The following is a 12608-nucleotide window of genomic DNA, read 5'->3' as shown; positions in this document are numbered from 1 at the left end:
ACAGCGCAGAAAGGGGATGCTTTGATCATCACAGGGACTTGTGCCAGCCCTGCTGCTCTGAGGTGCTTTTCCTGACCTCATTCAGTGTCACTGGGCTCGCGGTACAGAGAGGCAGTCCCCAAGGGCTCCCTGTAATGGGCCGTGTAGTGGTGCAGGCTCGGGCAGAAGTGGGGATGGTGTGATGGGGAGGGTGGCTCTCTGTCCCCTAGAGACTCAGGGTGCAGGGAATCCCCACCAGGACATGCTCAGACCTTGGACCGAGGTCTTGCCCCTACTCACTCCTCTTCCAGGGCCAGGTGCCTCTACCCGGTTGAATTCCAGCCATCCTTGTACAGAGCACTCGGGGCCACAGCCTTTTTTGACTTCTTGGTCCTTCTCACCCTCCCCCACCCACATCTGTGCTTTCACCATTTTGCACCTTGCCTGGCTCTGGTTCTCGGCTTCCACCTGCCTGGTCTCTGCAGTGAGGCTGCGTGCGGGGTGAAGGGAGGCGACGGGCTCTGAGGTCCCACTCTGTGCCAGGCTTTCTGCTGCTGGGCTCTCACTTGAGCCTCACAGCGACCTTGCAGCCATGCCTGGAAGGGTTATACCGCACCCCCAGGGGGGATACAGATGTGAAGAACCAAATAGGTTTCTAAACGCCTTCCTCAGTATTTGGACACAGGATGAATGTAATTCACACAGGAGAGGAGGGGAATTCTGTCATCAACAGCTTGGGAAATGCTGGCTAAAGCCAAATAAAACAGGTTTCTGTGCTATCGCCCCCACCACCACCACCCTTTTTTTTGGCCACAGCACACAGCATGTGGGATCTAGTTCCCCGACGAGGGATTGAACCCTCACACCTTGTATTGGAAGTGCGACGTCTTAACCACTGGACCGCCAGGGAAGTCCCACATCCCTGTATTTTTGATGAGGAAGTTCAGCCCCAGAAGCGTAAATGGTTTGAGCCCTCACATCCAGGAAGAGCCGAGGTGAAACAGAAGGGATTAAACCTTCCCCTCAGCTCGGGCACTTTGCCTCATATCCCCCGGAGCTCAAGTCGGGCTGACAGTGTGCAGGCTGTCACTACCTCTGTCCATCATCACTGTTTCTCCTGGCAAGCGCTGTAGTCTTTGGGGACCATCTGTTTCTCCCACGGGGAAAGGGTGATGGCATTTCATGGCCCCGTGTCCCCCCAACCCATCTGGACTCTTGGTCCCAGCAAAAGCCAGGAGGGTGAAGGGCTGCGGCCCAGCTGAGGCTGTCAGCGGCATGAAGCAGAATCTCAGGGTGCTGGGTGACCTGCAGGTTTTAATGAGGGACCTGGACCAGCCCAGATCTGGGGAAGGAAGCCTAGCAGCTATGGGCAGTAGAGGCTGATCTGGCCTGGCCTGCGGAGGCGCCAGATGAGCAGAGCTCCCCTCTAACCTCGGCCCCAGGCCCGGGACCAGCAGGGTGGTTGGTGGTTCCCTGGCTCAGGGCTGGTGGTACATCTCGTGGTTCTGACTGCAGAGGGCTCTGGGCCGAAGCTGAAGGTAGGTGAGGGGCTTCCTGGGACCCTCCTCCTTAGTAGGGGAAGAGGTATTCCAGATCTTCGAGCCTGCGCATGTCCTCCAGCCCGAGGGACACTGTCTTCCGCTGGGGCTCCTTGCGCTGCACGGTAATCTGGATGGGGTTGTTCTCGGGGAAGCTGTTCAAGTCAGTGGCCACGGTTGCAAACTGAAAGAAACAGAAGTCCTCAGAACTCCTTGGCAGAGCTGACCCTGACCTCACCTCTCAACACTGCCACTCCCTCGTTTGTCTGTGAAATGGGGTCTCCGAGTGCCCTACCAACCTACTCACTGACATCTGTTTCTACCCGGCTGTGTGCTGTTTCCAAGCTCAGCAGTGTCTACTCGGGCCTGCCCTGCCACCCCCAGGCTCTTCCCTGTTTTGTCCCCTGTTAGCCTCTTCCCTCTCTTTTTCCCTCAGTGCCCTTGACTTCCCAACCCACTCACAATCATTGATAACTAAGTTGAAGAATCCAGAAGCCACTGGCTTTGAGAGACACACATTAGGAATGAATGAACAGGTCAGTTTCCAGGGGGCCCCAAAGTGACTTAACTCCTTAACCCTCCCCAAGGAGAGCAGCCTGGAATTGAGGCTTATCTGCCCAGGGAGAGGGAAAGCCAGCAGGAAGAGAGGTCCTGGGGGTACAGGGGTGTTCCCAACCTCTTGAGCCCCTGTCCAGACCCCACCCCCTGACCCCTCGGGCCCCTCTTCTCCCAGGGCTCACTTTGTAGGGCTTGCACCACGTCCCCACCCCAGCGGTGTTGGCTGCGCGGACGGTGAGGCAGTAACTTGTGTTCGGCTTCAGCTCCATCAGCTTGACGGTGGTGCCCAGGATTTTATTGAAGATCCAGGGGCGGTTCTTTGCCTTGGGCATCTCACTGTCGTTTTTCCTGACCACCTCCTGTAACAGGACCTGGTAGAAACTGACCTGCTGCTTGCCAGGGGCATAGGTCCAGGAAATCTAGGGGAAGAGAACCCCCAAGGCTTCCTCAGACCTGGCCTGGCCTGGCCTCCCCTTCCCACTCCACCAGCCCCTATGCAATGTGGGTCAGAAGACCCCATTCCCATCCCTGCTCCCGCTGGAGCTGAGGCAGGTGTGTCCAAGGGTGATAGGCACACCTCATGTTAGATGTGGCCCCACCAGCCCAAAGCCTGAGCCATTCTCCCTGGGCAGCCACACCAACCTCAGAGTCTACCCTCAGCTCCATATTCTATAGACTGTGTGTCCGTTGGCAATCATCTCGTCCACCTCACTCATTGCAGATGGGGTTACAGGTTCAGAGTGAGCAAGTGTCCAGCTTGTGGCCACACAGCAATTAAGTGCCAGAATCAAGGTTCAGACCAATAGCTCCTGAGTCCATGCACTTTGTATTACAGCCATGGTTGCCAAGCCAGACTAAGGATTGCAGAGAGTTTTTCTAACACTGAAGATTCCTGGCCCTGCTGTCACTTGCCTTGTCTCCCATTTCCAGTTTTTCCTCCATCTAGGCTAGTGGTTCTCAAACTTTGGTATGCATCAGAATACCCTGGAGGACTTGTTAAAACAAGGACTGCTGGCCCCTGCCCCCAGTTTCTGATTTAGCAGGCCCAAGTAGGTGCTTGGAGGAAGCAAGGATTTACATTTCTAACAAGTTGCCATATGATGCAGATGCTACTGGTGGTCTGGGGACCACACTTTGAGAAATACTGTGCTGGCCTATCCAACAATGGTTCTTCCAGATTTATCTCCCAAAGTAAGTGAAGTCACTCAGTCATGTCTGACTTTTGGCGACCCCATGGACTGCAGCCTACCAGGCTCCTCCATCCACGGGATTTTCCAGGTAAGAATACTGGAGTGGGTTGCCATTTCCTTCTCCAGGGGATCTTCCTGACTCAGGGATCGAACCCGGGTCTCCTGCATTGCAAGCAGACTTTTTACTGTCTGAGCCACCAGACGGTATTTTCCAATATGTAACTCATATTGCATCTCTCACCTGATTCAAAACTTTGCACAGAGCTAGTCCTCTTTGCTTACTGAAAAATCCATACAGTAGCCTAACATTACAGGACCTCTGGAAAATGACCCCTTCCTACTGTTGCCTTCCTGTATCCAGAACAATGCCACTCAGCATGTGGTCCATGGACCATCAGCACCACCTGGGAATGTGTTAGCAATGCAGAGTCTCAGGCCCACCCCAGACCTACTGAGTCAGAACCTCAAGGAATGAGGAATCTTGTTTGTAACATGATGATCAGATCTGCAGGTGCCGGAAAGTGTGAGCAACCCTGAATTAGGACCTGGGTGTTTCCTCCCACATGTGAGCCTTTGCTAGTGTCAGCCCCGCACAGAATGCCTTTCCTCTTCTCTAGGTGTTTAAGTCCGACCTCTGTGTCCCAGCTCAAATGCCACTGAACACCACCAAAGCTTACTCCTGCAGCTGGAAGTAACGTTTCTTTCCCTCTGAATCCCCAGTGGCACTTGGTCTGAATTTTTCCTACAGCACTGAACCTTCTCTAGCTTGTGCTGGAGTTGTTTACAGACACGCCCTCTCTCCTAACCCATCCACTTGAGGTCAGGATGCAGGCAGTAGGTATCCACATGCTCCCCAGTGAGCTCAGCTCAGTGACTGGCACATGGGGGTGGAGGAAGAGGGGGGCATCAAGCCTTTGCCAGATGCACAAGGGGGGAAACGCACCACAGCTGTGGAGTCGCTGACCGTGTGTTCACAGATGAAGGGCGCCTCTGGCACATCCAAGACCACAGAGGACTCCGAGGGTGTTGAGGACGTGTCTGTGTCCACCTCAGGGTTGTCGAGGTCCAGCAGGCCCCCAGGGGCCATCTGGGACTTAGACTTGGGGCAGAGGGCCAGGTTCCCCTTCTCTGTGCTCTTGGCCATCGAGGAGAGGCTGAGTTTGTTCAGCTCGCCCTCCAGCATGCCCGCAAAGAAGCTGCTGTTGGGCTGGGTCACGGCCAACTTGATGGGATTCAACAAGGTGGATGACATGGGGGAGATGCTGGTGTCATCGGAGCTGCATTCGGAATCCTCCACTGGCATGTGCTTCCTGGAGGGGGAGGGGAGGGGGGAGATGGATGGAGGCGGCTGCCCCAGCCCCTGCCGCCTGGAAGCTCCCTGCCTGGCAGCAGGCAGGCCTTGGGCAGGACTTACCAATGCCCTCAACTGCTTTTGAGCCACTCAGAACATTCTTGCTCTGCAGCAATGCGTCACACTCACCAGGACACTTACTAGTGGAAAATGCACATTCCTGGTCCCTGGTCCCCAGCTGGAATGGCACTGAGGAAGCTGCTAAAACATCTTTCATAAGATCCTCAGATGATTCTGATGCAAGTGTTCTGAGAACCACATTTTTAGAAACATCACTAAAGCTCCAAGTCCCTCCTCCAAGGTAGTGTGCAAACACCCCAGAGAATGACCATAATGATCTACTGGGATATGAAAAAAATATCTAAAAGTACCTAAAAGAAAAATAATAAGTTTTATTAAATATTTATTTACTGTTGTTTAATATGTAATTACTACATTTATTTACTTAGATTTTTATGACAGTTACCAATATGTATTAATATATAGCATGTAAAATTAATGGCACATATAAATATATATTTATTGGGGTGAATGCTCAAAAACTTTCCTCCCATTCTAATTTTTTTATTTTTAAAAATTGTTTGTTTATTTATGTATTTTTGGCTGTGCTGGGTCTTTACTGCCGCACGGGCTTTCTGTACTTGTAGAGAGCAGGGGCTACTCTCTAGTTGTGGTGCTCAGCTTCTCAATGCGGTGGCTTCTCTTGCTGTGGAGCACAGGATCTAGGGCACGCGGGCTTCAGTAGTTGCAGCTCCTGGGCTCCAGAGCATAGGCTCATTAATTGTGGTGCATGGGCCTAGCTGTTCCACGCCATGTGGGATCTTCCAGGACCAGGAATTGAACCCATGTCTCCTGCATTGGCAGGCGGATTCTTTACCACTAAGCCACCAGGGAAGTCCTCTAATTTTTAATTGTGAAATATCTCAGACTCATTCAAGATATCAAGGATAATATCTTCATGGGGACGTAACTAGACAAACTGGATGTAATGTACAGTGGCACGACTTAGTGACTAAACCACCACCACGACCAATGTACAAACTGGTGGCTGTAATTAACAATATTGTATTGTATATTTGAGAGTTCCTAAGAGATTAGGTTTTAAAAGCTCTCATCGCACACACAAAAATTTGTAACTGTGTAACTGTGTAAGCTTATTGGGGTAATGATTTCACAATACATACAATTATCAAATCATGTTGCATACTTTAATGCAATGTTAAATGTCAACTGTGTCAATAAAACTGGAAAAAACGATCCTATGATATTAAGCTTCCATTTAGCTTCTATCCAACTCAGAACTAAAGCTGTATCAGTGTAGCTAAAGCCCCCCTCTGCTCTTCTCCCCCACCCCTCTCCTGATCCTCTCTCTCAGAGGCAGCCTGAGCAGTAAATGTAAAATTGTGTGTTTATTATTCCACATGTGTTTTTATAGGTAGATATGTATGTTATTATTTTGCACAAGTTAAACTTTATATACACAAATGGTATCATTCAGTACATATTCATTTGCAGCTTGCTGTTTTTTTACTTAAAACATTGTATTTTTTAGATTAATTTGCTCTGGTTCAGTCATTTCAACTGTTGTACAGTGTTCTGTTACGTGGATATTTGTATCGTCACCAATTCTTCGCTGTTACAAAGAAAAGCCTTGCTCATGTTTCCCTACTCTTTAAAATTTTTTGCTGATGAAGTACAGGATCCAAAAAATTTGACTTTCAGATCTTTTTTTTTTTTTAACCTTGAACTAAAGAAGGAGGGAACACAGCTCCACCCATCAACAGAAAATTGGATTAAAGATTTACTGAGCCTGGCTCCGCCCATCAGAACAAGACCCAGTTTCCCCCTCAGTCAGTCTCTCCCATCAGGAAGCTTTCATAAGCCTCTTATCCTTCTCCATCAGAGGGCAGACAGACTGAAAACCACCATCACAGAAAACTAACCAATCTACTCACATGGACCACAGCCTTGTCTAACTCAATAAAACTATGAGCCATGCCATGTGGGGCCACCCAAGACGGACGGGTCATGGTGGAGAGGTCTGACAGAATGTGGTCCACTGGAGAAGGGAATGGCAAACCACTTCAGTATTTCTGCCTTGAGAACCCCATGAACAGTATGAAAAGGCAAAAAGATAGGACACTGAAGGATGAACTCCTCAGATCTGTAGATGCCCAATATGCTACTGGAGATCAGTGGAGAAATAACTCCAGAAAGAATGAAGAGACGGAGCCAAAGCAAAAACAACACCCAGTTGTGGATGTGACTGGTGATGGAAGCAAGGTCTGATGCTGTAAAGAGCAATATTGCATAGGAACCTGGAATGTTAGGTCCATGAATCAAGGCAAATTGGAAGTGGTCAAACAGGAGATAGCAAGAGTGAACATCAACATTTTAGGAATCAGCGAACTAAAATGGGCTGGGAATGGGTGCATTTAACTCAGATGACCATTATATCTACTACTGTGGGCAAGAATCCCTTACAAGAAACGGAGTAGCCATCATAGTCAACAAAAGAGTCCGAAATGCAGTACTTGGATGCAATCTCAAAAACAACAGAATGATCTCTGTTCGTCTCTAAGGTAAATCATTCAATATCATGGTAATCCAAGTCCATTGGGTAATCCAATGCCCCAACCAGTAACACTGAAGAAGCTGAAGTTGAATGGTCCTATGAAGACCTACAAGACCTGCTAGAACTAACACCCAGGAAAGATGTCCTTTTCATTATAGGGGACTGGAATGCAAAAGTAGGAAGTCAAGAAACACCTGGAGTAACAGGCAAATTTGGCCTTGGAGTACAGAATGAAGCTGGGCAAAGGCTAATAGAGTTTTGCCAAGAGAACGCACTGGTCATAGCAAACACCCTCTTCCAACAACACAAGAGAAGACTCTACACATGGACATCAACAGATGGTCAACACTGAAATCAGATTGATTATATTCTTTGCAGCCAAAGATGGAGAAGCTCTATACAGTCAGCCAAAACAAGACCGGGAGCTGACTGTGACTCAGATCATGAACTCCTTATTGCCAAATTTGGACCATTCAGATATGACCTAAATCAAATCCCTAAAAATTATACAGTGGAAGTGAGAAATAGATTTAAGGGACTAGATCTGATAGAGTGCCTGATGGACTATGGATGGAGCTTCGGGACATTGTACAGGAGACAGGGAGCAAGACCACCCCCAAGAAAAATGCAAAAAAGCAAAATGGCTGTCTGAAGAGGCTTTACAAATAGCTGTGAAAAGAAGAAGAACAAAAAGCAAAGGAGAAAAGGAAAGATATACCCATTTGAATGCAGAATTCCAAAGAATAGCAAGGAGAGATAAGAAAGCCTTTCTCAGTGATCAATGCAAAGAAATAGAGGAAAACAATAGAATGGGAAAGACTAGAGATCTCTTTAAGAAAATTAGAGATACCAAGGGAACATTTCATGCAAAGATGGGCTCGATAAAGGACAGAAATGGTATGGACCTAACAGAAGCAGAAGATATTAAAAAGAGGTGGCAAGAATACACAGAAAAACCGTACAAAAAAGATCTTCACGACCCAGATAATCACAATGGTGTGATCACTTACCTAGAGCCAGACATCTTGGAATGTGAAGTCAAGTGAGCCGTAGGAAGCATCGCCAGGAACAAAGCTAGTGGAGGTGATGGAATTCCAGTTGAGCTATTTCAAATCCTGAAAGATGATGCTGTGAAAATGCTGCACTCAATATGCCAGCAAATTTGGAAAACTCAGCAGTGGCCTCAGGACTGGAAAAGGTCAGTTTTCATTCCAATCCCTAAGAAAGGCAATGCCAAGGAATGCTCAAACTACTGCACAATTGCACTCATCTCACACACTAGCAAAGTAATGCTCAAAATTCTCCAAGCCAGGTTTCAACAATACGTGAACCATAAACTTCCAGATGTTCAAGCTGGTTTTAGAAAAGGCAGAGGAACCAGAGATCAAAATGCCAACATCCACTGGATCATCGAAAAAGCAAGAGAGTTCCAGAAAAACATCTATTTCTGCTTTATTGACTATGCCAAAGCCTTTGACTGTGTGGATCACAATAAACTGTGGAAAATTCTTCAAAAGATGGGCATACCAGACCACCTGACCTGCCTCTTGAGAAATCTGTATGCAGGTCAGGAAGCAACAATTAGAACTGGACATGGAACAACAGACTGGTTCTAAATAGGAAAAGGAGTATGTCAAGTCTGTATATTGTCACCCTGCTTATTTAACTTATATGCAGAGTACATCATGAGAAATGCTGGGCTGGAGGAAGCACAAGCTGGCATCAAGATTGCTGGGAGAAATATCAATAACCTCAGATATGCAGATGACACCACCCTTATGGCAGAAAGTGAAGAAGAACTAAAGAGCCTCTTGATGAAAGTGAAAGAGGAGAGTGAAAAAGTTGGCTTAAAGCTCAACATTCAGAAAACTATAAGAACATGGCATCCAGTCCCATCACTTCATGGCAAATAGATGGAAACAGTGGCTGACTTTATTTTTCTGGGCTCCAAAATCACTGCAGATGGTGATTGTAGCCATGAAATTAAAAGATGCTTACTCCTTGGATGAAAAGTTATGACCAACCTAGACAGCATATTAAAAAGCAGAGACATTACTTTGCCAACAAAGGTCCGTCTAGTCAAAGCTAAGGTTTTTCCAGTGGTCATGTATGGATGTGAGAGTTGTACTATAAAGAAAGCTGAGTGCCAAAGAATTGATGCTTTTGAACTGTGGTGTTGGAGAAGGCTCTTGAGAGTCCCTTGGACTGCAGGGAGATCCAACCCGTCCATCCTAAAAGAAATCAGTCCTGAGTGTTCATTGGAAGGACTGATGTTGAAGGTGAAACTCCAACACTTTGGCCACCTGATGTGAAGAGCTGGCTCATTTAAAAAGACCCTGATGCTGGGAAAGATTGAAAGCGGGAGGAAAAGGGGATGACAGAGGATGAGATGGTTGGATGGCATCACCAACTCAATGAACATGAGTTTGAGTAAACTCCAGGAGTTGGTGATGGACAGGGAGGCCTGCTGTGCTGCAGTCCATGGGGTCGCAGTCAGACACGACTGAGCAACCGAAGTGAACTGAAAGTAAGAAATACATATTTCTTGACAAGCTAGTACACATATGCATGTGACCCCATGGACTGTAGCCTGCCAGGATCCTCTGTCCATGGGATTCTCCAGGCAAGAATACTGGAGTGGATCACCATGCCCCCTCCAGGGGATCTTCCCGACCCAGAGATTGAACCTGAGTCTCTTATGTCTTCTGCATTGGCAGGTGGGTTCTTTACCACTAGCGCCACCTGGGAAACCCCAGTATATGCATACACACACAGACATATAACTAAAATGTTCCACAAAGCAGTACTAACTGGTTTCACAAACCAGAACTTACTCTGTGTGTGATGTACTCTAGAATTGAAATTCTATTTTAGTTCGTTTTTATAACACTAGTCTCCATCAACTAGGATGAGTCCCTGACAGATTCAGCAGTCACAGCCCCCAGTTTGAATAGCCCTGTTTAGAGAAAGCGGCCATAGGGCCCATGGACACCAAGCACCTTGACTGAGGTCAACCTTGGTGAGTCGATGGCAGAGCTGGAACCAGAAGCCGGATCTCCTGAGCCCCATGCTACACAGCTCCTGTCTGCCCCTGGTGCTGCTCCCCTCCCCCACTTCCTTCCCCACCTCCCCCGGCTGCTCTAGCTGGATCCAGTGACCCACACATACCCCTAGATCCCTCACACCCAGCCAGCCTCCAGCTTTGAGGTTGATTGATCAAGGCCAGAGTTTTCCTCCCTGAGCCCCAGCCACATCAACCTCCTCCTGCGAAATCCCGATCAACCCAAGCCTCCTATGCTAGCCCTTGGTGGACACTTGAAATAGATGATTCTCCCTCCAAGGCCCTTTGTAGGCCGAAAAGTCTCAGTATGCATGTCAGTTATACCATAGATTGTCCTGTGCTATATGCTAAGTTGCTTCAGTCATGTCCAACTCTTTGTGACTCTAGGGACTATAACCCTCCAGACTCCTCTCTCCGTAGGATTTTCCGGGCAAGAATACTGGAGTGGGTTGCCATGTCCTCCTCCAGGGGATCTTCCCAACCCAGAGATTGAACACAAGTCTTTTATGTCTTCTGCATTAGCAAGTGGATTCTTTAGCACTGGTGCCACTTGGGAAGTCTATAAACTGTCCTTAGGAATCTCTATTTTACTTTTTTATTATTTTTTTTAAAAATTTATTTGGTGGCACCAGGTCTTAGTTGTAGCATGTGGGATCTTTAATTGCAGCTTGCAGACTCTTATTGTGGCATGTGGGATCTAGTTTCCCAACCAGGGATCACACCCGGGCCCCTCTGCATTGGGAGTATGGAGTCTTATAGCTACTGGAACATCCAGGAAGTCCCAAGGAATCTCTATTTAAGATTTACTTGTTGGAGATGCCAGTGCTGACGGGGCATAGAAGGCAGCCAGGCATTAGGCTATATGCTGGACAAAAACTCCTTGTGATCTTCACAGCAGCCCTGCTGGATGGGGTTGGTCTCGTTTTATACATGGAGGACCAAGGGTCCCTGATCTTAATGAACTTGTCTATGGTCATATATCTAAGTGGTAGAACTTGAATTAAAACTTGGTTCCCAGTCTAAGACTTTCTCCCCATACCAGGAAGTTTCCTACCTGCATCCGCCACTTTAGCCATACCTGTTTACTGACAGGTACCTAAGGAAGTCAACACTGTAGCCCCTTTCACGTCATCAGGACCAGCTACATAATTTGCGGGGTCCCTTCTTCAGAAATTATTAAGACCTTCAAAACAGTAACATCCAAGCATTAAACTAAACAGGGTCCTTCCAAGTGTCAGGCTGGGTTTAACTGCACAGGTCACATAACCGTGAAACTTCCTGACAGACAGTTCCCTCAGCCCATGTCAACCCACTTCTCCGTCCCTCCACTGGCTAACTCCTTCCCTTCCTTGGAGAGTCACCTCCTCCATGAAGCCTCCCTTAACTTCACCCCTTCCCAAACTGTACTAAATTCCCTCTGTTTCCTCCAGTTGTCCCGTCATAGCATAGACCATGCTGTAACAGTCTCAGTTCTTGTCTGACAGCCCCCCAACCCCAACCACCACACACACACACAAACACACACCCCGGGCTGGGAACTCCTGGAAGGTAGAGACTGCTTTCCAGCTCTGCATTCCCAGAACTTAACCTTGGACCAGGTATCTTGTAGGTGCCCAAAGAGTTTTGTGAAATGAAGTGAAGGAAACCCGTGATCACTGAGGAGGAACAGAGACCTCAGTCTGAAGACAGGCAGGCTCCTGGGGGTTGGGGGGAGGACATAATCAGGCAGGTGAAGGCACAATAGGGAGGATGAACTAAGGAACCATGGGGAGAGGAGAGGGGCTTCAAGGTGGGGACCAAACAGGGTGACGAGCACCGCCAACCCATCTCCAGCTAATCCCAGAAGGCTTCCCGGAGCCAGAGGCCGACATGCCTCCAAGAACTGATTTGGGGTCAGGAATCCATAGGCAACCTGCTTACATGCTCTTCCCTGGGAGTCTCCACTGTGATAAGCCAAGGAAGTGGTGCCTCTTCAACACCCTCTTTCTGCCCCTCCGGCCCCCGCTCCTCCGCCCCCCCGCCCCAGCTCTGGCCTTAGAAAGCAGAAAAGGACCTGACTCGTGTCTTACGGTAGATTGATGGCATCTTCCTCTAAGAAGTTCACCAAACTGCCCCTTGAGGAAAGTGGGAGGCCTTTGGTCGTGAGAGTCCTGTTCATTGACTTGGGGTTTGGAAAGGGCTTCGACATTTGATTGAGTGCATTCAAGACATTGAGGGTTTCCTTCTTCAGCATGGCCTCCTCCCCATCTCCCACTTTGTAGAATGTCTGTGATGCCATTGAGTTTGTTTGGGACCGCAGCCGGCACCATGCGGGACAACCAAGTTGACAGGAAGCAGAGAGAGACTGGAGGCACCA

At 48.4% G+C, this 12608-nt stretch overlaps 1 protein-coding gene across 2 annotated transcripts; it reads right to left on the bottom strand.

Moving 5' to 3' along the window:
* Window positions 1-1273: 1273 nt before the first annotated feature.
* On the bottom strand, window positions 1274-12604 carry FNDC8 (fibronectin type III domain containing 8). Of its 2 annotated transcripts, none has more exons than XM_081584428.1 (4): window positions 12322-12604; window positions 4209-4575; window positions 2258-2494; window positions 1274-1701 (listed from the first exon to the last, which is right to left on the bottom strand). In XM_081584428.1, exons 1-4 carry the CDS (start codon window positions 12528-12530, stop codon window positions 1549-1551), a joined length of 966 nt encoding a protein of 321 aa, XP_081440554.1. In that variant the 5' UTR covers window positions 12531-12604; the 3' UTR covers window positions 1274-1548. The 2 variants fall into 2 exon arrangements, with proteins under 2 accessions (XP_081440554.1, XP_081440555.1); XM_081584429.1 differs by having other exon boundaries at window positions 2258-2434.
* Between the last annotated feature and the right edge of the window lie 4 nt (window positions 12605-12608).

Source organism: Giraffa tippelskirchi, chromosome 3 (assembly GCF_054371585.1).
Source record: "Giraffa tippelskirchi isolate mGirTip1 chromosome 3, T2T-mGirTip1v1.2.pri, whole genome shotgun sequence".
NCBI classification, from domain to species: domain Eukaryota; kingdom Metazoa; phylum Chordata; class Mammalia; order Artiodactyla; family Giraffidae; genus Giraffa; species Giraffa tippelskirchi.
This window is presented reverse-complemented; position numbering and strand designations above follow the sequence as displayed.

Excerpts from the sequence above, each read along its gene's own strand:
- FNDC8 (XM_081584428.1), bottom strand. The coding sequence starts at position 12,530 with ATGGCATCACAGACATTCTACAAAGTGGGAGATGGGGAGGAGGCCATG. Across the intron at positions 4,576-12,321 it reads GAAGATGCCATCAATCTACC|GAAGCACATGCCAGTGGAGG; the intron begins GTAAGACACGAG and ends CTCCCCCTCCAG. Across the intron at positions 2,495-4,208 it reads TCAGCGACTCCACAGCTGTG|ATTTCCTGGACCTATGCCCC; the intron begins GTGCGTTTCCCC and ends CTCTTCCCCTAG.